General features: G+C 44.0%; 1 protein-coding gene across 10 annotated transcripts in view; it reads right to left on the reverse strand.

The window, feature by feature from the left end:
• The window catches only part of REEP1 (receptor accessory protein 1), an 85,256-nt gene that overhangs the window by 17,444 nt on the left and 41,805 nt on the right, over positions 1 to 26,007 (reverse strand). For 8 of the 10 annotated variants that reach the window (XM_069014719.1, XM_069014710.1, XM_069014709.1 and 5 more), the window contains exons 2-7: positions 22,890 to 22,962; positions 20,004 to 20,080; positions 18,030 to 18,150; positions 16,362 to 16,475; positions 9,414 to 9,464; positions 3,367 to 3,535 (exon numbers count right to left, since the gene is read on the reverse strand). In XM_069014719.1, the coding sequence (XP_068870820.1) occupies positions 3,367 to 3,535; positions 9,414 to 9,464; positions 16,362 to 16,475; positions 18,030 to 18,150; positions 20,004 to 20,080; positions 22,890 to 22,962 (605 nt within the window). Of the gene's footprint in view, positions 1 to 2,698; positions 3,292 to 3,366; positions 3,536 to 9,413; positions 9,465 to 16,361; positions 16,476 to 18,029; positions 18,151 to 20,003; positions 20,081 to 22,889; positions 22,963 to 26,007 lie in introns of those variants that run through there. The other 2 variants (XM_069014713.1, XM_069014711.1) reach the window with 2 other exon arrangements.

A 26,007-nucleotide genomic window follows, 5' to 3' on the forward strand; every position in this document is an offset into this window, starting at 1 on the left:
GGAGGCTTCCAATAATGCAGATTAGCAAATTTGCTCAAGTTAAAAATGATCCCTCAATAATAGTACAAGAAGGTATTTTTAATCTGCATCAAATTCAAGATTTCTTCTTCTGAGTTCACAGCTTTCTACTACTGGATGGCTTGGGTAGCCAGAGCTGGGCTGTTCCATCCCCTCATCACCAAGACAGATTATGGGCTAAGAGAATCACAGCGTGGTGTGGGTTGGAAGGGACCTTAAAGATCATCTTGTTCCAAGCCCCCATGGACAGGGACAGGGACAATTTCCACTAGACCAGGTTTCTCCAAGCCTCTTCCAACTTGGCTTTGGACACTTCCAGAGATGCTAAGTGTCAGGTGCAACTGAAGCCCCCCTTAACAACATAATGATAATGAAAATAATAACAACAATAATAATAGTAATATAAAACCCAAAGAAACCCTCTTCAGCCTAAAAGAGCAAAGATCAGGGCCTGAGGAAGGGACCACCACAGTGCAAAGCCACCACTTCTGGCTGGTATTTGCAGCAGACCCAAGTGGGGTCAGCTCTCAGCGTCCTCCATTACAGGTCCCCTGTGATGACAGGGGTTTCACTCTTACTGGCTAATTCAGTTATCATGCATTTTTATGTTGAGACATCACAGTTCCAGCTATATCTTAATTTTAACCATATGAGTTTCAGAGCTTTCATCAAAAAGGGATGGTGGTTTTGGTCTGCTTTTCTTTCCTGAGTGCTTCATCTAAAATTCCATAATAGCAGGGGCTGTTACCCCTCAGAAACTGAGCTCTGCTCTCTTGTCAGTCAAAGAAAACACAACAGGTAAGAACATGGCTCTGTGTTCTTCACTGTAAGCATAACCTTTAAGTCCAGCCCTCAGCTAATTCCCTTAATTAGTGTGGTCACAAAGAGATCAAGGAGCAGGCACAATTCTAGCTGGCAGCAGTCAAGGACAATCAACATAAGCCTTCCTTGAATTATATAATACCTTAGTTTTTGTTTCGGGAATCATTATCCTCCTATTTCAAGGTTTCTCTTAAAACACCAGGAATAAAACACTTGCAAAAGGAAAGGGTAAGATGCTTCCTTTTTTGTTGATTCTTTTTTTAACGTTGCTAACATAATTTGTGGATTGGCAGTGGGACTAGGATGGAAGGGAAAAAAGAGAGGGAAAAACCTCTAAACAGCAAAAAAAAAAAATCAAACCAAAAATATCTACTTTAAACCTGCTTTGGGTGACAGGTTGCTGATATAAGAAGTGATAGAGCATCAAGAAAATAGAAATACAGTGCAGGTTAAGAAGAGTTGGCTATTTAAAATGCAAATACCCTCATGCCAAACACATAGTCTGGGGTATTTTTGCTGACTCCATTTGATGTCACACTGACTATGTCCCACTATCTCTAAAGCAGGGAAAAAAAAGAAGAGTTCAATGTTTCTGTGAGGCAGTGGGGACATCTGGCAGGGACATTTATGTCATCTGAGGGCTTTGAGACAGGAGAAAGAGCCGTGTGTCTGCTGTTCTGTAGTGACTGCTCATGCACACTGATATATACATGTATTACATGTATGTGTAGCACACTAATGGGCAGACACAAATTCTGTCTGTCCCCTGCTTATGTCCAACTCTCCAACTAAACAGATATGGCAGGTGGAATGATGGAACCATGTCTGGGCTTAGTGTGCCTAGAGCAGTGTCATCTCACCAGAATATGGCCCTCAGGATGTGACACAGTTTGGCTGACACATCACATTCTTACACACACATCAGCTGACTCTGATCAATTCTCCCCTCCAGACATCCTGACTACATTCAAAATGGTGCCCACACAAAACAGCACAAGGGTTGGAGAGACCAGAACTGTATTTTTCACTTAATGGGATTAAAAGTGAGAGCAAAGCTGTGGCTGGAGTCTCTCAGACAGCATGACACCACCACCTGCAAGTGGAATCGCCTTCCACAGGAGTCTGTCCATATTCTCTGCAGGTGGAGAATTAGGGACCTCAATGAAATCACCAAGTGAGATGGGACAGATAGAGGTCTTGGAATACTTGGCGAATTTGTGCAGTTTTCATTTAAAAAAAAAAAATAAACACAAAATGTCAAATTACTTGGGTCCAAAAATTTGTGATAAACACTTAGGCTCAGTTTGAAAAGTTTATGAACAATTTTTCAGAGATTCATTCTGAGAGGTCCTTGAACAGTATTGATAAAAAAACAGAACAAAATCAAAAACTTTTGTGTGTTGAGACAGGGTTTTGTGGCCAGATGAGCTGACTTCGCTGTCTTAAGAGCAAAACTACAAAGACTGCTCTACTCAACATGGAATTAAGATAACTGAATTATATTTTACTTGTGACATTATTTTGGTCTAAATATGCGATTTTTTAAAGATTTTTATATTCTGTCTGTGAACAGTTTGTTTTCAGATTGATTACTTCAAGAGAAGTGTACACAAGACCTTATATAAAGATGAGGATAAAACCACTGTGCACCAACATTTCAGTTTACCCATAAAGAAAATGTGTTCAACAGATAAAGTTAAAAAAAAGAAGCCTGATTCTCAGAATTTGTAAAAGGCTCTTTAGGGAAGATGAGACAAGACATTTCTAATACATTCCAAAACTAAAGCAAATTAGAAGAGGTAGCAACTACACAGGCTTGAAATACAGTGAGTGTTTGCACAGACCTCAACACACACAAGTTGGAACTGCTGAATTTCTGACTTGCCAGCATATGTTCCACAAGCTACCAAGTGCAACACGCCTGCAACTTTCTGTGGCTTCTCATCACAGCACTGGAGTTGAGTGATCTTTGGTGGTGTGTGGGAATCCCAGAAGCCATCTGGAGCCACCTTCTAGGGATAACCCTCCATGTCTCAATTTTTGAGATCTAATCTGCAAAGCTATCTGCAATTAAATGTTTTGGATTTGGACCCAAAAAAATTTCTTTAACCAAGCTTGAAATAAATGTTTTAATTGAAGCCTCAGGAATGGATCTTATTCACAGCATGATATTTCTTCCCTTTGTTCTTTCAGAATTAGAAAACAAACCATTGCCCTTAAGAAACACAGTTTCCCCAGCATGGCTTGCAGCCCCCAGCCCAACTTTCCAGCTCAGGTTGCAAGGACTGAGTCTGGCTTCCCTGCACACTCAAGTTCCATCCTTGGTACCAGCCAGGAATAGTAACAATCAAATGATGATACTGTTTTTTTCTCCTAAGTGCCAAGAGACTCAGCAGCATGTCTGTGTCCTGGGAATTATGTGCTGCCTGCAGTGTCTGTTTCTCTCTGTTCCTGCCAAGGGCATGACTTCATTGAATGGTGTGATATTCCAGACAACACAACACTGAAAATAACACTGGCACTTACCTGAGCTGCCAGTGCCTTCTGATGCACTTCTGGATGGTTTTGGCTGGCTCTGTTTGCTACTTGTTCGTACAGTGACCGAAGGAGGAACAGTGCTGCTGCTGTCTCCACGAATCGTCGAGAGATCCTGCATGCTAAAGCTCCGTAGTCTCTCAGACAGGGCTCCCTGTCCCTAGTTAAACAAGCAAGTAAACAACACAGAGTTAGATCCAACATTTTGGGATTATTTTCTCTCTTGCTCATTGAAATCCATCAGGACAATAGGAAGTGAAAAAAATTGCCTGGTCCAGTAACCTAGAGATGGCAGAAATGAGTTGCTAAAAGCATCATTCCCTCTCTTGGATCTTCGTTTTGGAGTGGTTCTATGGCAAACAGCTCTGGTTCTTCACTGCAGTGACTTGAGCTCAGAGCAGCTTGGCCATGTGCAAAGGAGCAGGATGTTGTTGTATCTTTCTAGTAAGCACTTTTCTTCACTAGGAATGAGTCAAACAGATGCTTGGCTTCAGAATCATAATTAAATGGCCTGCATCAAAATAACTCCCTTTTAAAGTTAATCATCTATTATGATATTCACTCAGCCATTTTCAGCAATACACAACATTTCCAGAGCACAGAAAATTTGAAATTTTAAAGTAATAAAAAGATATTATTAATCTCCAAGAAATATAACAATGCTTTTTTCATGCAGCTTACGGAAGAAATAAAGTAATGCAATATTTTTCTTTCTTTTTACACTAATTCTCAATCTGACAACAAAGATATTCCTTGGTGAAAGGAATGTAACTGTTCTTTGTAAAGGATGGGTTGATTAAATGACACTTTCCATTAAAACTGCATCCCATCAAAAGGTTGACTCTGTAACCCTCATGCCACAGCACAGGCATAAAGTAGGAACACCAGAAAATTCAATCCATACAGAATGATAGCATTGTGAAGTCAGAAAAGACCTTCAAGCTACATTAAAGGACATTTGGAATATAAATTGCATAACTGACAAAAATTACATTTACATTTTAACATCTTATTGAGGGGGGAGGATCTGAAAGATACTTCATAGCATATAATCTAGAAAAAAATACTGAGGTAAACACACAGAGCCTGATTCTAACACCCTTTCTACAACAGTAAATTAGGAAAAATTCAATGGATTCTTTGACGGAGATGAGATCAGAAAGATGGCAAATAACAGACAGTAAATACAGTTCTGTTTAACAAAAAGATAAGGCACACTGTAGCAATTCACCGGCCACTTTCATCTAGACTTGTATTTGTCCAAGCAGCACAGCCTGACCACTGCCATAGGACTTAGGCTGGGGCTGGACCAGAACATATCACTGCTCCCTTCTGGGCTGCAGTTTTGAGTATCCTGACCCAGTGTGCAGGTCAAGGCCAGTGGAGAGTTCACTCTGGGGCTGGCCTGGCAGAGAGAAAGGACTTACCTTGAATATCTACAACCGAAGGTAGGACTGGACACATTCTTTGCTAAAGCTGTTAGGCAACACTACCTGTCCCCTACATACTGGCATTGATCCATTGGGAAGGCAATGCAATAATTTACTTACTGATTTATCAACACCACTTCAGAAATTCTGCATGCACAGCAAAGGAAAATCAGTGTCTCTACCTCATACAAATTCCTTAGCACCTTACTTTTAGGGTGGGTAAGTAGAGAGGGCATCAGGCACTTATAACTACAATCACTGTGACAGTCTGCACTTTTAACATTCAAGAAAAATGACAGACCAGTAATCTCCCATCTTTCCAGCCTGAAGCTTTTTGTACAAGAAAAATGGGTTCAAACTTCCTTCTCAGCTCCAGATTTAGCTTTCCTGCAGCCTGTTACAGAGAAGCAGCAGATTTACTTTGCTCTTTCCCACTAGCCTATTCAACTTTTTGAAGTATTTTAAATGAATGGAGCTTCTTTGCTTATATTCCAAGACATATTATGTTGCTGATTTTATATGCATGGCAGTGGAGTGCTGAGAACTTATGCTTTGCTAAACTCTCACCTCTGCCATCGCATTCTCCAACCTGGCACAAGAGGAGCTGATGCCTGAATTTTGGCTACTCCTGCCAGTGGCTGAGCCACTCTTGGGGTATGTTCTCACTCCAAGAGGCATCTCCAGTTAATCCTCTTGGGCCAGTGTAAGGTACATCTACTCTGTAAATGCTACTGGGCTGGTAACTGTAGTTGCCTTGCATGGCTGGTCAGCTGGGTGAGATCTCAGCTGCCCAGAGCTCAGTGCAGTTCTGGATGGGTTTTGGAGCTTGCACTGAATTCCTACACAGACACCCTATTCTCAGTGACTGATTCAAAGCCAACACAAGATATCCTACCCTGCAGCCTGATTACAACAGACAGGTCTCCAGTGAAAGCAAGCTGAGAGCAAGCTGACCATTAAATAATATTTTGCTATTGCAGAATGACTGGGCCAGCAAAGCCAGAGGGTTAGCAACTGATGAACTACTGTAACTTGAGTGCTGTATTCCTCCCTCAGCCCCAGCTCAAGTGTCAGCAGGGCTCAGGCTTTTAACCTCCCTCCAGCTGCTCTGCTCAGCCAGCTAACCCAAATTCCATTTCATTCCAGCCAGCAATTTTTGTTTGTGGACATGAGTCAGGTTAGAGACGAGATTCATGTCAGACCAATCTGGCAAGGAAGATGACACTAACACACTGAAAATGAAGATGATGTGTTAATATTCTTGCACTGCACCTTGTGATATAGAGGCATAGAATAACCAAAGAGAGAGCTTTGAAACAATGGCCTGATATGTTCCTGTCATCTGTGGGTCTATTACATCAGCGTGTAATGCAGAGCCTTGAGCACAGACTGAACCAGCTGAGCTAAACAATTTTGGCTTTCTCCAGGAAAGAAAGAATTAAAATTGCCTTTTCTTAATCTTTGCTTTAGTTTAACCTGAGTTTCTAACAGCAAAAATAAAGGTTGTTTATAAAACAGGTAATAGCAAAATATTACTCGTACTGTTCCTACCACTCTATGAAACAATTTGTCCAAATATCAGAAATGGCAAGAACAGCAAAGGCCTGGGCTAAGTGAAGGCACTGAACACCTGTGAAAACCCACAGAGTTCCATTCATTTTCTTTCCAACTTCTGAACCTTTGGTCTTTGTAGGGACAGACTTGATTTTATTGCTCCTAGAGCAGAGTATAACTCTCACAATTTTTTTCCCAGTTACCACATTTTTACTTGACCCCAAATAGAAACGTGACAGAAATTACCACAGAATCAGGATGGTTTCAGAGTAAAATTGAAAATAATGTTTACCAGCCTTTATTTCCCTGACACATAAGCAGCTGGTATATATGAAATCACCAACATTTGAAAAGCCAGCATGCTGAGGGTTTGCACTGCTATGTTTTAGAAATAAAGACTTTATCCAGATGTAATGCTTATTATTCCACAAAAAGACTTATCATTTATTAGCAAAGGAAAATAACAAGTTAATAGCTTTATTTCTCAACAGAATAGATTTAGCACAGCACATGATTCAGGCTGTGTTTCATTAAAACAATCATGTGGAAGATGAAGAGCATCTGTTTGGGGGATTTTTGTTTACTGTTGTGGCCATGGTCATGCAGATGCTCTTCCAACTGCTACAGACATGAGAGATATCCCAGGAATTTCAGCACAGAGAGAGGATCCAGGTCCTGAAGCTATGCCTACGCTGCAGGCCAGAGGCATGTTTGCAGCACATCCACACAGATCTGGGCTAGTTTTATCCTAGAGAGCATGTCAGCAGTAATATCATGACAGCAGCTGTAGTAACACCATTTCACTGTGTCAACAGCAAAACAGCTCGATGTTATTACACAGCCTTCTGTGTAAAATTGTGACTGGGAGGGCTGTGAGACTAAGGATGACACCACCTCTCTCTCTTCCTCACTGAACACCAACAATCATCAGGATGATTGTACTGGCAGTGTGGGACCTGTGTTTTGGGGACTTTAGAGGACACAAGCATGAAGCAGTGCTGGAAAACTGAGCCTTAACTTCCCTGGGCACAAGACTCCCTGCCTAGACTCAACTACTATCTCATCCAGTTTCTCTTAAGACATGGAGCATCCCTGTGGGCATGGCACTTCTGATTTTACAGACAGTGAATTTGCTAGATGGTGAGATTTTGGTGGCTACAGGTGGGAACCAGTGTCTCTCTGTTCCCCAATCACTATGGTGTATCTGCCCCCAAATTCATCTGACCTTGCCCATAGGTGAAGGTGCAGCACAAACTGACAGTGAAGCTCTTCAGGCTTCCTTTGCCTCTTCTTCCCCCAGGATCTACCAACCTCACAAGTTCTCTTTTAACAGGAAAGAGCCAGGGTTCAGTGCTACTGAATAAAAGACAAATACTAAAAGGACATGGTTAATATCACTGCCCAGTCACTGCTATCACTTGGTATCAACCTTATTTAGATTCATGACTGCACCAACAGTATGAGAGCACCGGCCATCAAAACAAGCTGCAGAAGCTCATCTGTGATTCCAAGTGATGTTAAAGCTCCCATCCATGTGGCATAGTAATTAAACTAAAACTAATTTAAGTATTTCTGCCTGATTTGGTCAAAATGACAGCTGTAGTATAGACATTCCTTCCTCACTCACATTCTCTCTTTTTTTGCTTTAAAGAGTAGGACAAAACAGTATTAAAACACTGAACTTCCAAAGCCAGCAACTTGTACTCTGCCCTCCTCTTCATGTTGCAGACATCACCATCATCATCTCCAGAAAAAAACATCAACCTCTCTGGGTCCAGAGCACAAATATTGATGCAACCAATACTTGCCTGGAAGGATCAGAAATTCTTTCAAAAAACTGACATCTGCATTGTGACAAGCACTGTAAAAGGTACTCCATCAGCAAGAGCTGGAACTGTCAGTTTATAATCAGTCTCTGCATTCCCATTTGAACTAAAACTTCTTAGAGGGAGGTGCATTTAGGAGTCTGGGAAAACTGGGATTGCATTCAATGGAATTATTCATTATGAATACTTAACATATGTAGGTAGCTAAAGCTAAAGTAAATAAAATTAAGCACATAATTTAAAAGTCTGAAATTTATATAACAGTCCCATTAAATATGATCTAAATATAAACAAATAACAGTGTCTAGATTTTATCATTCCTTCAGTCTGAAAATATGAAAGAATTCTGTACACATTATTTAGGCTTCAAAACACCTCTAATACCTACAAATTCCATTTTGCAGCTGCGGAAACTACAATACAGCATGACAAATCAGGAACCCAAAACTGCCAAGTCACAGAAGAGAAGCTTTTAATACAATCAGTGTTAATGCAGGATGGCACCTCCTGGCCTTTTGCATCTTAGGATCAGCAGTTAACGAACAAGCAAGGGAACACTAAGTCACACTCAGCACACTTCCAGCACAATACTCAATCTCTTAATGTTCTCCTCGCTTTTTGCTGTGACTGTGGTTAGTAGTTCTCCTCCACAGATGTCTGCATGCATGTTGCAGCCTCCATCCTGCCCGTGCCCACTACAAGGTGTAGTGCATGTTCCCAGGACAGCAGTTATGCCTGTGGTGTCAGCAGGACTGCCCCAACCACACCGGTCAGAGACCCTGGCTCCAACAGCTCCACTGCAGCCCCAGCCATCCTCACAGGGATCACAGCAGAGGGAGAGAGGCTCCCTTCATCCATTAGTGAGAGCACAACAGCAAACACAGCAGCTTGGCCAATGAGGCAGTAAGCGCCCCAGTTAAATGAGTGTTCCATGTAAAAGCTCCCTGCCTGGCTGCTGGAGTCTCTTCGACTGCCAGCAGAGGACTTGGAAGGCAATTTGCTGATGAGATCAAGGACAAGCTTTTAAAGCTCAGCACACAGGATCTACCCACTGGAAGCAGAGCAGCCGGCATTTGGCCTCTGACCAATCTCAGCTGAAAGCAGCTCAAGCTAATCTAATAACTAGTCTAGCAACTAGTCTAACAACTAGTCTAACAACTAGTCTAACAACTAGTCTAACGGGGAGCAGACATTAGTTAGAGGTTAGTAAAAACACTCAGCAGATTACCTGCCCTTTTTTCTGGTCCAAATACAAGTGTAAATGGAGTAGCTGAGAGACCTAGCAAGGGAAAAAAGAGAGCCATTGTGGCAACACACATAAAAGCTTTGAGAATAAGATCTATTTGAAGCATAAGTAATCAAGGTGAGACATGAGCATGACACTGGGCACCATGTGCAGGGACTCACGTACACATAAAAAGCAGGGACACCCACCTGTGGACTACACCTCTGAACGTAGGTTCTCCCTTCCTCAGCTTTCCCAGAGAGATGGAGAAACCACCCCATAACCCCAGCTGACAAGGTGTCACCTAACATGTGTTTTTAAAGAGTAAAGCAAATTATAAACACAACGGGCTGCTACTCCACTCCTTGCACTTGATTGATGCTTCCCACTGGAGAAATCCCCAGTGTCAGGCCTAATGGCTAATTCAGGCTCAGGATTACATGAGGGACACGTGGCAGTCATTTTACTCCTGGTGACTGACAGTTCTCCTGAGCAGTAGGGTGACAGTGGGGAATTGCTCACAGCAGTGAGCAGGAGTTTGCACACAGAAGCTTCCTTGTGTCTGCCTGCAGGCAGGCCCTGAGCAAAACCATCAGCTTTATGGTCTGAGCACAGGCATGAGTGAAGGAGTAAACTGCTTCTGCCACCATATGAACACAAATATCCTCCAAGCCATGTCCTTGTTTACGGCCAGGGCCTGCGTGCCATGCCTAGTCTGGAAGAGCTACCTGTTTGGAAATGTCAGACAGTAAAAAGACTCAAAGGGAAACCAGCTGACGTTAATATTGATGGTGGAAACGTAATTTCATCCACCCTTTTTGTTTGTGCAGTTCATTTCCTCTCTAGGGAACTCTTTGTTATTTTTTCTCCTGCACTAGTCTCCCTGTATAAATTTATTTTTTGGTTCTGCTGCCCTGCGCATTCAGTGACCATTGTTTTCTTGTTGGAGACACCAACCAAACAGCCGACATGAAAGAGAAACTGGAAAGAGTTACCTGGATTGTAACTCAAACAGCATTGGGATTCTATAGATTTGTGAAAAACAAATTTTAAAGACTTCTGAATAAAAATGCATCATACATGACAAGAATACTTCACAAAATACTGTAATCAGTGGCATGCTACCATATGTTTTAAGAAAACCATTTGTTGTTCCTCTTTACCGGTGTTAACATGGCTCCAAGATCTTTGATTTTGGATCCCAAATGGAGATCCTTTTAAAAGAAGCTACTTTCAAAAGCAACAAGCTCAGCCCCTCTGAGCTAACAGTAATGTGTCCCCAAAGGCTTCTCAGACTGTGAACTCTAAATAACTCCTGACCTCTGCAGCTCTAGGCCATGTTACTGATCAGGGCACATGATGTGGCCATCACAGATATGGTGCTAAGCAGATTGGTCAGAACTGTGCTTCCATATGTTTGCTCAGCAAAGGAGCACTCTCCCTCTGAGCAGGGGGATCTAATCATTACAAAGAGGCTTTATCAAGCATCTTAAGGGAAAGGATGCTCCCCACTCCCTGCCTTCCTCTTTCCCAATTCAAGTAAAGTGAAGTTCTCCACTGTTATGCCACAAAAGGCAGCATGTCTCTCCCACACAAGTATTTTTCTCCCAGTTCCCACAGTAAAAAGATCTAAAATTGCATGGTAAATTAGGGATCTAAATATCGATTTTCAGGCAATTGCACTGGCTACACCAGCCAGATACTAGAAATTAATTAGAAGATGCTGCTTGTCTAAAGAGGATAAAACCTAAATCATCACCAGCACTTCCCTCCCAGTGTCCTGGTTTAAAAAGCAGCAAATGTACTGAAAAACTTCCTGATAAATTCCCTGGGCTAAGGGGCCCTAAGGTAATGAAGCTATAACCCTCCAGGGGAAGGTGAGTCCAAAGGTGGAAATAGGAATGAATAGAATAGAAATGCCAGCCCAGACAGGTGGTTTGGGAACTGCTGAGGCTGCACTCCTGAGCATTAGTTAAGGAGGTGGCTGCACACCCTGAAACGCTCCTGCTTGTCTGCGTGCCTGCTCCTTTTAGCGCTACGTGGCACAGCTGCTGGCTCTGACAGCACCACGAACCACATTTCCCCACGCATGAAAGGCTCCCGGACTGTTTCTCAGACTTATTAGGCACAAATGGGCTTTTTACTGACACCAGTCATGCGTGCCTGCTCCCTCCACCTCATTTATCTTCTCCTGCCAAGGCTCTGTGCCCACTGCCAGCACCACGCCGTGCCCCGCTCCCCTGCGTAAAAGCGGGCACGCAATGGGCCACAGCATCAGGTGCTCTGCCACCTTACCCATAGCAGGACAGGAAAAAGGCAGGGGAAGGTACATTATCAGAAACCTCTGGAGTACACTGATCTGTTGGCAGTGGGATATTTTCTCCAGATCTCCTTTGAAAAGCAGAGTTGAGGCTGCAACTAGGGGGTGGTTAAGTGGTTGGGAGCAGGATTTGTCTTCAGGTGGGGAAAGATGTTGGACTGTTTGGCAGAATTGGTTTGTAAAGGGTGGGGAATAATAATCCAAACAGGATCTGGGATACCCAGGAGCTTGAAAGAGAGAGTGAGAGAGCTGGGGAGAGTATAAAACTGGGGAAGTGTGGGTTGTAGAAAAAGAGGAGGCAATGGCAGAGCTGGGCAGCCTCTGGGAAGGCAAGCAGGGATAGAAGAGTTGGGGACTGGGGACATGGCAAAGGGGTAGGAGGCTCAGGGTGACAGGTGAGGACAAGTGCTGGGAGTGTGGTGACAGCAAGGGAGCACATACAGGTGCGCTGGAGAAGGCTGGTGCTGCCTCCAAGACTTTGGTGCCTCTCCTTGCTGCAGCCATGTGTGTCCCAGCTGCTTACACTGAAACCTGACCGATGGCAATGAAAAGCTCACTTATGCCCAGGATCCATCTGATGGATGCACTGCCTGGCCAAGGCTTTGCAGCTGCCCCACAACTGAGGCTGTAAAAACTCTGCTGCTACTGTTCCCCTTCTGCTGTGACTCAAAAGCAAGCTCCTTTCTTGCATCTCTTCTCCCCACCAAGGTGAGCTGGAAAACAGTGGTTGTCAGTGCCCAGGGCTTCTTCAGAAATGGAAATGGCTGAATTAGCTGGAACTAATTGAAAACACACAAAGAGCAGCAGGATTTACTGCCTGGTCATTTAATCCTACCACTTAGGACTGACCCACTTGAAGCCACTACATGTGACAGAATCATCAAGTGATGAGGACAGGATTAGAGCTCCAAATGAGATTGTGCTCCTTGGTGGGGATGTGAGCTGCTGGGGGCAGGGAAAAGATCTGTGTTGAGTACCTAGCAGGGGTAATAAGACCAGATATCCAACGTTCTGTTTGCCTAGTGAGCATCAAAAATAGACTCTCCAGAGAGAGAGAAAACACCCAAGTGAGCCAGCTGGGCAGACTCGGGGTGCTTGGGACACTGACAGCTCCTTAGCCTGTAAAATGAACTGGCACAGGTTTGTGCCAGCGTTAGCACAACTGTGGCTTCAAAACAAAACAGAGCAGGGGAAGGGAGCAGGAGGAGGGGAAAGGACAAGCCTGCAATTGGCTAACTGAAACCATAGGATATTTAAGATAAAAAAAGGAAAGGGCCAGGGAATCAGAGATAAGGAAGGTGTGGCTGTGCACAGCTGGCAGCATCTTAGCCTGCAGTAAATATGTAAGCAGCAGCCTGTCACACACAAATGGTAATCAGAGAGCCAGACACATTGTGCTGCACGAATAAAAAGATGATGGATAAACAGAATGGATAAAAAAATATGATGGACAAAAAGAATGGATAAAAACAATATGATGGATAAAAAGAATTAAGAGATGGGCCTTGCCCAAAGATCTTATCATGAAAGATAAAAGACCATAATGGATCACAGCTCAGACAGAAAGGAGAGGACAGGGCTATGCACAGTGTGAGTCATGTTCTCCAGGTAGAGGAGCCTTTAGATTTCAGCTCATTTACTGAAAACAGGTCTGTACAGAGTCCCTTTTCAGCCCAGCAGCTCACTGTGTATTGCCACTGCATGATGTTGATTTGCAAAGTCTGAGGGTCTATTTCTGCATACAAAAGCATCTTTTCCTCGCCCAGTAATCCAAGTGAAGCAGTAAGTAATCCTCACATTCACTTGCTGGTAAAAGCCATGTTTTCCGTGGAAGCTGCAGGAGCTCAGAGCTTCTGAATAAATCATCATCTCTGTAGGTTCCGAATTTAACACAATCCTTTAAAGGCTGAAACTGAATGAACGGCTCCCTTTCCGATCTACACTCAACAGTTATCACAGACTGGCTGGATACCCTTAAACCTTGGCGTTGGGAAAGCCACAGTAAGCCTTAGAAATAGTATTCTCTTTCCTCCCTCCCTGGAAACTTCCCCCTAAGGACAGCACCACAGTCTGGTCTGGCATCTGTCTGCTCAAAGTGTTTTCCAGATAATTAGTCATTTAAACTTCTCTCACACAGGATAATCTGGCTCAGTTATACCTTCTCAAGTGAGCGACTAAGGGCGCTGACATGTAGTTGACAGCAGCTGAAAACCAGGGCAACAGAAACTGCTCCCACCCCTGCCTGCTGCATCGCTCCTCTCTGGGAAACAACTCCCTCCACAGCAGCAGGGCCAGCTACACGGAGACACATCCACACCCACCCAATCACATCCTGAACGCCTGAGGAGCCCCAGCTCAGCACTTCTGCACTGCAGCACACCAGGCTGTAACTCACACCAGGCAGCTCTCCCTGCCAGAACAGCGGCACATTCCGTCTCAGGAGGGCAAGGGACACAAGCTGCTTTAACCATTCCTGGATATTACACTGGGAACGGATTGGGGTGTAGTTCCATGAACAGCACAGCTAATCCATCTGCTTCCCAAGACCAGGAAGGGATGATCTTGCTTTCCTTTCCTCTGGCCATGCTCCTCACCATGCAGCTCAATCCTTCTCCTTATGCTGGCTCAGGCACTTGAGATACATTTGTGGGCTCAAAACAACATATCCTTTTCTTTTTCTTTCAGGATTAACTTTCTGATAGATTAGAGATAACCTGAGGAGGTCCAGAGTGCTGGTGCACACTGGGAGATGGAGCATCACCCCATTTTGGAGGAGGAGAGCTGTCAGATTGGCTCATACTCTGTTGGATCTGCACCCTGAGGCACACAGAAACAAACAACTTGCTGGAGGCCACTAGCCAAAGTAGTGAAGGAAGCCAGGGGTCCTATTTTTCCTCACACATCCAGAGTAATTTAAATGTCAAGGCTGAAGGAAATACTTGAACAGTCCTTGCTTTGTTGTAAAAATCAATCTATTCAATAACAACTTCTCAATCTTATTAACAAATCATTTTCCCCTCCCCAAAGTAGTGTGCAGGACAGACTCTTCTGGCCTATTTACAGGTTGCAGTATCTTAACAGTTTTCTCTCAAGTTGTGTTGGCAGATGTGCAACACAACAATACCACGAGTCACTGAGTTGTCTTCTTCCACCACTGAATGGGGAGTTTCATCAACTATGAAAAACAATGGCTTCCTTGTACTGTGGAGACTCTTCCCTCTTTCCCCCATTGCCACTGGAGCCACATTTGAAGGCAGAGAGATTATTAAGAGAAACACCAGAAAAGTGGAAGAGTGGGAAGGAAAACTGCTGCTGACTGTTCGCTCCAGTTGAACAGCTGGTGCAGACACTGTTGCAGTCCTGATGGAGGAACAGGTTGGCACTGTGGGTTTGGGTTACTGTTGAGCTTCTCATATTCAGGAGCTACCTAGACAGGAGCCAGAATTCCTCTGGGATTCACACATAGTTTCTCACTGTGTCCTAAAAACAGCTCCAGCACAGACAGTCTGCAGCACCTTGTAGGAAGGGGCTCAGAGCAAAGGCAGTGCTGCAAAACTGGCATTCCTAGAGCCTATTTATGTCCCCAGTGTGACTTCTTCAGGCTTACAGGGCAGCAGCAAAAGTGTTAAGTGTCCTGAAGGCATCACAAAAATGTTATTTCATTGGCCATATGATATACAGCACTACCCTAGCTCCACGTTTATCCCAGGTTTCAGTCCAGATTTGGATTATCTCACAGTCCCTAGGTTAGAAGAGCCTCTCTATTGAAGAACAACAGTTCAGGAGAAGACAGGCCTGACAACATAGTCTGCACAATGCTAGGCAGGGAAAAGGGAGGCAATTTTTGGGTTTTGCATATCCTTGTGATCCCATAAGCATGGCACACCCCTTGGACTCCCCAATTCTGTAGCACCTTGCACTCAACAGGCTTTATAGACTTTATGGTATTTGGCCTCCCAAGGATGCATTTTTACAGAAAGTAAGGCCAAGACATACTAAAGTGATGTGCCTGAGGTCATAGGAAAAGCATTTGGCAGAGGAAAATATCTTCCTTCAACTCCCATTCTCATGTTTTTCCTACTACCAGTACCTTCCTTGTCCATATGTTTCTAACTATCCTTTTGCAGCACGTGTTGTAGCCAAGCCTCACCCCCAAAACACACTGTGCACATCGACTCTAAGCCATGATAGCCCATGGCCAGAGGGCAGGACCCCAAAATGCAGTTATCAAGTCCTTGCAGCTTTTATGCAAGAAAAGGAACAACAGATAACAGCTATTTTCTGGTTTTGACTCTAAGCCAGGAAGAGAGTACAGGATACACCCCTTCAGATGAAACCCCCTCCATCCAATATCTACTCGTCCTCCAAAAGCAACTACTGCCACTTCCCATTCACTCTTACATAAACATCTCTGCAGAGAATTATACACCTGTGATGTTACATGTACGCCTCACAGAAGAACTTTTAGTCCTCGTGAACTTCATCCTCCTTCCTGCCACTACACAAATTATAGGTCACTATACAAAATCAGTGAGAGAATCCCTACCCCCACCATCCTCCCCCTGTGCCTGCTGCTGGCAATGGATGCAGATAAGATGTTAATGAGTCACCATCCTGACCCACACCATTACCTTTGAAGCTGCCATGACGGCAGCCGTGGCTGCGACGTTCAGCCCCCGCTTCCCGAAGTGCACAAGGGCATCGTAGCTCCGGTCTTTTGCCTGGATGAGGCAGTCATCGATCTCCTGTCAGAGCAGACAACAAAACAAACAATTAAAAAAGCACAAGAAGGGCAAGCTCAGGCTTATGCTCCCAGCCTCAAACTCTTGGTAGAGTCAGGTCATCCTTTATGGAGGTAGATGTCCCCCATTTCCTCCACCATGGCTGGAGAGAAGTTCACAGCCAACATTTGCGAAGAGGAAGAGTTTGCTGGGGGGCAGTAACTCCCATTGCAGGGCTTGGGAACTCTTTATTCTACAAGTGGAAGATTGGGACCCAAAGTTGGGGTCCTGGAAGCAAGAGAAATCTGCCTGAGCAGCATGGACCGATAGCCATTTGCAAACCACGCACTCTAAAGACAAACGGGATTGCCTCATAGTTAAAAATAATCATATGATCACACTGGGCAGCTGAAGCTGCACTTCCCTGTGTCCAGGACAGGTGGTCTCAGAAATATCTGGGATATCTCTGCACATCATGGCAGTCCCCAGCTTCAGATGCCCGTGGAATTGGTAGGCCCAGAGCTTCTGGGCTTTGGTGCTGCTCAATATACAGTGAAACCATTAGGGAGGTTCCTGCCCTTATCCTCCCTCCCTCAAGACATTAGGGTCTGGATGATAATGATGGCAGTGACTCCTTGTACTCAGCTGGTGGATGTGCTGCATTAGTAGGGACTGGAGGCTGTGAGGAGTTGCTGGCTGCTCTCCCTATTCCCCATAGGCAAGAGGTGGCAACTCAAAATGCATGAGCCCTACTTGGGAGAAACACAAGCAAAGGGAAGCAAAGACAAGGGATTGGTCCCCACTCTCCTTCTCCAACTGTTCCCTGCACTGCCTGTGGCTAAACAGAGAGCTTTCATTTTCAAGTTGCCAATGCAGAAAACAGTTATTCACTCAGCAGTTTGCATGTTGATATATGACCAATAGCTGTTCTTGGCCCATTAATTCACATGAGCCAAATGGATCTGCCTGACAGTGTCCCATTCACAGCCACAGGAATCTCCTAGGCAGGCAAATGATCCAAGCTGTAACGTCCCTCTCCCAAAATTAGCATCCTTAATTTGAGCAAGACATTCTTTAACTCAGGACCTCAATATGCTACCTGCCTTTTTTCACCACACTACACAGCCAGGCATGTGCTTGCTAAGCCCATTTTAGACTGCCTGGGCTGTTTGTCTCACTGCTGTACAATGTTTTAGGCAGAGCTGGGAACAAAGTTGAGGAGTCCTGGCTGCCAGACCAAGTTTCTCTACTTGTTATATCCAGCCACAACAGAACACCCTAGCTATAATCAGCCAGTACATATAAAGCAGCTCAGGAGGTATTTTTATCCCCCTCCCTCCCAACTTCTCCACTGCACAAAGATGAGTTAATAAATGTGAGTGCACTGAACAGATGCCAGTATTTAAAAACACAACAACCACAAAGAGCAAAAACACCAACCAAAAGGTGGGGGATCAAATGATAGAGGAAGAGAATCAGCAACTCCCAATCCTTCCATGAAAATGAATGATACAGGGACTGGAATAAACACACCATAGTTCTGTTCCACCCAGAGAGGACCCAGGCACCTGTGATTACCTTTTCTTTTGAAGACAGTGTTGGATGGACAAATTTCCTGTACAGGAGGCTGGAGCCTTTTGTGTATGGAGACAGAAGCCAAGCTACAAAAGCTATTTTGAGTTCATAGTAGAATGGAAACCTAGAAGAAAAAGAGGGTTACTGTCTACTCCCAGTTTAACCACTGCCCTTAATTAGAGATGCTCAGCACAGGTAGGGATTTGCCAGCCTAGCTCAAGGCAACTTTTGCTTACCAAGGAATCTGAAGATTAAAGCATAATGACTCAGTTTTGAACAGATCTCAATGAGGCATGTGGGTGAATCTTTACTTGGTTATCAGGACCATTATTTAATGGTCTGGAAGAGATTCTGCTGTGTGATAAGAGGAGCTTTATAAATGCAAAGATCACAGCTACTGCCTTCACAGTATCCCCAGTCACTGTCAGAGAGCAAAAAACAAACCAGCAAACCAACATTTCATTGATATATTTATGCACTTCCTATCTCTCTGCCTTTCAGCTTTTAAGATAACACTTACATGACTGAAACTGAAATACAAGAACCTTTGTTGTCCAAGCATCATAAAAGTGCAGATCTGCACTGACTTTCAGATAGGGCTGCAAAATATGGAGGACATTAACAACAGGACATGCTTTAGCTGTAACAAGCAGCCAGGGACATCCTGAGATTAAATTATCCAGACTTTTCTGGAGGGCAAAGCCCAAGGCTCAAGACTGGCCAGCCAGCAGCATCTTCATGTGGGCAGGCATGTTGCTGCCAGCAGTGTGATGAACGATTGTTACCCTTTGTAGGAAGGGGCAAGTAAGAGCAGTGCAGAGACCTGTGGTGGCTGTGGACCAGCCCAGCTGGACTCAGACAGGCTCCTGCTGTGCCACACAGCACTGCCACAAGCCAGCTGGGCCAGCCAGCACCCAGGTCTGACCCAAGCAGCCTCTGCAATGCTCTACTCCAAGCATGAATGTGCCAGGCTGATCTCCCACCTCAGTGAGGATCTCTACAGCACACTCAATTTCACAGGCTGGATAAGCCCTCTGCCATTCCTCCTGACAGAACCACATAATTCATCCTCTAAAAACAACAAAGCTCCAGATGAACACAGGGGAGGTAGATCTGCATGAAAATTAGATAGACAATAATGTCTTTTATCTCCTTTTCAATAGATCTGACATGTTGCCAAGTTCTCCTGATTTCTCTTGTCTGGAGGACTCACTCAAGGCATGCCATGCTATGCAGGAACAGGCTGTAAGTAAGTGCCACGCACTACAGTTAAATTTTCATCCTAAAGTCTACTGATCTCACTGGTTTCTGGTAGAAAGGCTTTACTATAAAGGGCAACCAAGCAACAAACACTTCCAAACCTGAGCATCCAAAAGGAACTGAATCTGATAACTGGGTATTTATGTGCTCTCATCCTGACAGAGGCCACCAGGAATCCTTCCACTGGCACCAGAGAGCCACATCAGTGTGAACTGTCACTGTCCTCCATCAAACCAGCCTAACCAAGAATGGGTCTGACAAAACAGCTCAGATACAACCACCCACACAACAACCTACAAAGTCTTGTGCTGCAGGGCTGTTTGTACCTGATCCACAGTCTCTGTATTTACTGTAGGATACAGCCAGGCACATCTAGAGCTCTGCCTGTAGCTAAATCAACTGTTATTTATGTGACGACCTCTGCAAGCATCCAGCTGGGCAGTCAGCTGTGCCTCTCTGACAGGCAGGGCCTGAGACTCCAGTAATGATTTCCCACTAATGAGATACCACTGAGCCCCTTCCACTTCTTTCTTGTTTTTCTTGTGACAGCACTGAGAAGGAAGCATGTCTCCTGCAGACAAAAACCCTCTATGCACCTGAAGCTGCTGAACCCCTGTTACAGGAGTCAGTGCACTTTTGGGTGCCTTTTTTCCCCTTGTAAACATTTCCATTTTCTTTTCATCTCATGCCAAAGAGCCTCTCCCCTCTGGTGCTTACCAGCAAAGAAAGATATCCGTGAATGTCTCTGCTGTCGTGAAGAGCGCGAATATGATCCAGTACATCATCCATTTGACCTGGTAAACAAAAACAGTCTCAAACTATCTCTTACAGGCACAAGTGCACAGAATAACTCTCACAGGAAAAAAATTCTTACCCCCCTCACCCTCCCTGCTGTGTATTTAGCAATTACTGTGGACTTGAAGGTGCCAGTTTGCCCCACTTCAGCACATAACACGTGTCAGATTTACACAGCCCTTGGGAAGGTGACTGTGGCCTTTAGGACTGGTCTCAGGAAAAGAAGAGCAGCCTGACTCTGTCCTTACAGAAACTCCACTGGCCAGTCGAGCATGACAGCCCTGTGACAGGGCATTAAAAATCTCACTTGGCTCATGTTAAGAGCAAATGTTAATATAATTTGTTGGCCAAACTCCAGTTAAGACAAAATGTAATTACTTACATAACATCTATAGCCAGGAAAAGGTAAAGAGGCAACAGCCCATCCCATAATCCAGGGCTCAGGAGCACAATCAACTCACTACAATGTACTGAATCAGGGGGCACCCCTGAAGTGGCTGTGCCTGCTACCACCCACACCCAGTGCAGTGACAAGGACAAAGGCAATAGCTTAAATCCCTTGCCTGGGGCTTAGGGAGGAGTGTTTTACCTCACACTGGTAGTGAGAGCATGTGCTGTGCTGTCTCTGTTCAGCTAGGGAAGCTCCACTGTCATGGATAGATGGTTTATTTTGGAACCACAGCAACAGAGTCTTTGGGGATGGTGACTTGGTCAGATAAACTGTAGTACCTCAAGTAATTCAGGAATTTGGGAATTTCTGTCACTGAGCACTAAATGGTATTTAAAAGCACAGTTCAACTGTTCTGATGTATGTAGTATTGGTTCTTCTTAGGATGGAAAAAGATGGTCAGACAAAGGCTGTTAATTTAACTGACAACTGTTGTTTAATTAGGTGTATCTGAAAACGGAGATCCCTAAGCAGCTTTGCTGGAATGTTAGAAAGCTTAAGGAAGTAAAATCCATGAAAATCCATGAATTAGAGAATTGGACCATGTTAGCTAAGGCTGGTATAATTGCAATAGACTAAGGAGAGGTTGGAGGGAAGACAGTACAAGAGGGGCACCTACACCAGGTGCTGCTCTGGGGAATGGAAGATGGAGGCATCAACAAATCTGGATCTCACCAGCTTGGAAATTATATCCCCATCTTCTCCCCAGTACAGTGGGAACAGTACTGGTAGTCTCCATCTCCCTGTAGGTACTGGAATTATCTCCTAAGCACCTGTCCCTCTGCTACATAACTGCCCTCCTGGGATTTATATTTATGTGTATATTTATATTTAGTGTTACAACAATAACGGCACTGCCAAATGCCTGAGAGCATCATCTCCTCAGGGCAGGTTCTGCCAGACATTTTACATAACTGATTCCTCAGAGCCTCCGTGCCAGCATGGCTCTCTCAGTTAGACCTTACTGCCAGCAAAACTTTTAAACACAAACCAAGACCTGGTGTGGATGGGCTTGGATCAGCCTAAAACATCTATCAAAATTACTATTAGCAAGCAGAATAAAATTACTTTAGAGTGCTATAAGTTTTGACTAATAAATGAAGGTTCCTCCTGTGTCGGGGTAAATTATTACTTCTTTTTTTTTTTTTTTTTTTTTTTTTTTTTTTTTAATCAGGCCTTAATGGATACATTGCCACAACTGCTGCATTAAACTGAAATCAATTGTAAAGGCAGATCAGGTCTTAGATCAGCTGCTCTCACATTTGCGTCACAACCACAAGTGTCTGATGCGAGTTCCTCTTTTACAATTAAATTTCCGACAGGAATTGGACCCTTCAACAAAATACCTTCCAGAAAGGGACTATGGAAACGTTAAGTATAAATGGAAGACCCTGCTTGGAGATGCTTGTGCATGTCTTCAGCATTTTCAAGCAAAGCATGTACAGGCTCTGAGAGGCACAGCTGTGCAAGGGCTGCAGAGACATTTTGCCTTAAGTATCTGCTATGATCTGTAACACTTGTGATTCTCAAAATACCCAAAACCACCTTCTGAAGGAGGAAAATTATAAACAAAACTCTTAGCAGCCACAATGAGTCCCAGATTGAGCTTGCACTAAAGATTTAATGGGATAGACATCTATGCTGTTATCCAGATGAGAAAATGGGCTTGTTATCCCTGGGATCTTGAGAGGATTGAAGAGTCAAGATCTGGAGGCTGAGCTGGGTTCAATGAAGTTAACAGAGCTCAGATTGTGAAGGGCACTACAAATCCTACAGGACCCCAACAGCATCCAAGTGCTTTTGATTCTCCCATATTTCACTTTCCCTGATTGCCCCATATGCCTTTAGAGACCAGGGCCCAGGGAAGATTTTTCAGCAAAAAGAAAAAAGAGAGCACACCCAGCTCCAGACCTGCCTGTAAATAGGTCGCTCTGCAAGGAAGGATGTTTCTGTCTGAGGATTCAGTCATATGTACTTCGAGTTGCCTCCTCTTATCCTTGTTTTGAATGAGCAGCTAAAGCTTCAAGGCTTTTTGAAAAGGCTTTGATTTATGCTGCTCTTCAGAAACAAAGGAGAGCACACAAAGCTCAGGATGCCAAATGCCTTTTAAGTCGGCTGTATATCTCACCACCAGAGGAACAGCACACATTTGTCAAGGAGCACATCAGCTCTGCACAGGAGCCAGAAGCAAAAACCCAAGTCTCATTTGTGCCCAGCAATCAACCAGCCCACCTTCAGGCCAGTCTGCCCCTTGCACTGCTTTATGAGCTTTCCCAGAACACAGGCAACACCTTCACAATGTGGTGAGGAGCAATCTTAGAAAACAACCCCCCAGCACAGCCACAAACCTCATTACTCACATATTCTTTGATGTCCTTTGATTTCACAGCTTTGTAAGAATAATATGCGGGGTAAAGTGTGCCAAATATAAGCCTGGAAAAAACCAAACAAATAATAAACTGATTAAATTCATTTCCTCTCACAGGGAAAGATTTTTTTTTCCTGTATTTCAAGTGTGGGTTTTGCCCTGGTAAAAAGTGCTAGGATTTGATTTAAGCTTGAGTACATTAAGTGCAGTACAGGAGTGATTTTGCATCACTGAATTCAGAGCAGCTATTGCCAGTGACTTGAATGAAGAGCAGAGATTCAGGCTGATTTTCCTTTTGCAACGGTTTCCAAAGCTGTACCTTATGAGTTACACACAAAACAAAATAACCAAACCAAACAAAAAAGGCCACCACCACACTTTCAAAAGGAAATTAAAAATCTGATTTTGAAACAATCTACTGTGACACCAGGAATATGGGAATATGGCTTTCAGAGAGAGAATTATTTATCTAAAATCCCTTCTACCTCTATTCAATGCTCTGAAAAGCTGACAGATGATAAAGCAGGATCCAAATAATACTCGTGCAAGGGTTTGGATGCCTCATCCTACATTAAACCTGGTATAAGAAAGAACCCTGCACTGTTCAGTAAAGTCAGTTTGGGCTCAGGAAAGGAGGAGGCATCTGCCCACCAAGATATGCCAACATGATCAGGCCTAAAAATCCCAGCTCTGCTGTTCTTTCAGACAGCTTCCTTTCATTTTCAAGTCTGAAAGGGATGCTGTCAGCTTCAAGATTTCATGTAAGGAAGAAACAAGGATCCGTAAGTTAAAAATAGCACTACCAAGAAAAAAACGTGGAGAATTTTTTATCCTGGGTTTTCTCTGCATCACTGCCTACATGCTTATTCACTTGGATTATTCTGGACATAAGCATAGGCTTGTCAAAACCACTTTGCCCTGCCCAGGTTTCAGTCAGTTTAATTCAATGCAGGAGGATGATGCTGCAAAGTCTAAATTTAATAGATAGCAGGGCAATGTTTATTGGCTTGCAACTACCCATCTTTCTGTTGAAGCTTTTGCTTTAAATTCATACAACTGTTTCCTCTGCTCCTGGGAATGAAAATGATCAATGTTCCAATCCCTAATTGTGGAGCGACACGGACCTGCAGTCATCTTTTTCCATCCTGCCAGCAGTGACTGCGTATCATGGGACTCATAATTACAGTCAAGTCCATTACGTGCACAAGACATTAAAAATTAACACTCTGGGATATGGTGCACCATCGTACTTCCCGGAGCTCATGAAGGTATTTATGGAAGAATGGGGTGAGCCAGCACACATCTTGATTTCCAAAGCAGTGACTGAAGGCAATTTGCCTGCTATTCATCATGCTCACTGTAGCATGGCTTAGCAGAACTTGAAGCACAATGCAGACTTCAGAAAAGCAGCTACTGAGTGAGGAGATTCAACATTTTACAGAGGCTTCACACTGGCTTCAAAAAGCTTTGCTGGAAGCCATCAGCTCCAAACATATTTCACCCAGAGGGGCTTGTGCTATCTGCAAGGATCAGATACAAACACTCAGAAAGACTCTGGGAAACCAAAAGCATTTTTGTTCCTTGCAGTATCCCACCAAATAGCAACATGGGTTAAGGCAAGGACAAACACACAGACAATGGCTTGATCCTGTTCTCACTGAGGCTAATAACAAATATTCCGAGTTCAGTGGTAGCAGGACCTAATCCAGAGAAGGCAGAGTTCACAAAAAGGAAGAAAGCTACAATATTCAGAAAATAACAGCTGAGCACATGAATAATATTTTTGACTCTCCTTATAAAAAGCACTGCAATGCTGTTCTTCCTTCTTGGCCTGGGCTGGCTGCTATCTCACGCTTTTATTTCCTGCAAATAATCACTGAATGATTGATATTCATTTCCTCAGTTTGTGCTGGTAACAGAAAGTCACTGGATCCTGAGGCAGCAAATGGTTTATAGGAACACTAGAAAATAATTAGTTGCAGACAATAAATACTTGGAAAAAAGTCCTGGAAGGGAAGGAAATTGCAGTAATTTTGCATGCGCAGAGCAAGGGACAGTTAATAAGGTGATGTGATCTCCCTAAACTGGAGATTGAGAGTTTCACTGATTTGCCTTGCAGTGTGTTGTGTGCATATATGGACATTTATTACTGCTGTGGTTTACCAGACTGAAAACTGTTTTAAGGAATGTTGGAAGCCAGTCCTGTCACTGCTGTGGCTTATTAAGTGGCTTGGGGTCATTTAACTTCTGGGTAAACTCTACAAATGGAAGACAAAAGATGTTTGGGCATTTCTGTAAAGCATATTCAGGGTTTTTAAGACAAATATTTGCATATAGGGATGTTCCAAAAAATGTCTTGAAGTTACTGACTTTGCTTGGCTCTAGATCAGGGTTGAGTACAATTGATTTAATTCAAACACACACATCAATCCTCTATCTCTTCCCTCAGTTCCTCTACCCTGCTGAAGACAATAATTCTCACTTCCCCCTCATCCAAGTTTCCTGTGTAATTTAAGTTATTGTTGATTCCTGCCTTCCTTCATCCCCATGCTCAGACTGTTGCTAAATCACTCCTTCTGCACGCTATACACAAACCCGAGGCTGATCCTTTGTCCCTCTGCCTAAGCCATAAAGTCTTTCCTTGACCAAGTCTCCTTTCCACCTCCTCTGTGTGGTCTCTACCCCACTCAGATGCACCAGTGTTTAAACCTCTCTCCCCTGTCCCCATCACCCCCTCTCCCAGTCTAACAAGCTGAAGTAACTTTGCTTTCCATGCCTGAAAAACGTTGTTCCTAACTACTGCTGGTTTGCTCCTTCATCACATCCCACCTTGGTCCCTTCTCTCCTTTTATGATTGCAGTGCCACCACCCTCTTCCTCTGCTGTTCCCTCTATGTATTCTCCCACATCCTGGAGCTCCTGTGCTCCTTGCTCCTCCATTCCACATCAGTCCACATCACCTCCACAACAAGCTGTTCCCTGGCAGTCATCCTGACAGCCGCCAGTTTGAGAGGCAGCAGCCCAAGTCACACCAAGTCCCCAGTCCTCCTCATCTCTATATTCTTCTTCTGCAACACTTCTGGTGTTCTCTGAACCAGACTACAGGACCTT

The sequence above is a fragment of the Aphelocoma coerulescens genome, chromosome 4, assembly GCF_041296385.1.
Source record: "Aphelocoma coerulescens isolate FSJ_1873_10779 chromosome 4, UR_Acoe_1.0, whole genome shotgun sequence".
Classification (NCBI taxonomy): domain Eukaryota; kingdom Metazoa; phylum Chordata; class Aves; order Passeriformes; family Corvidae; genus Aphelocoma; species Aphelocoma coerulescens.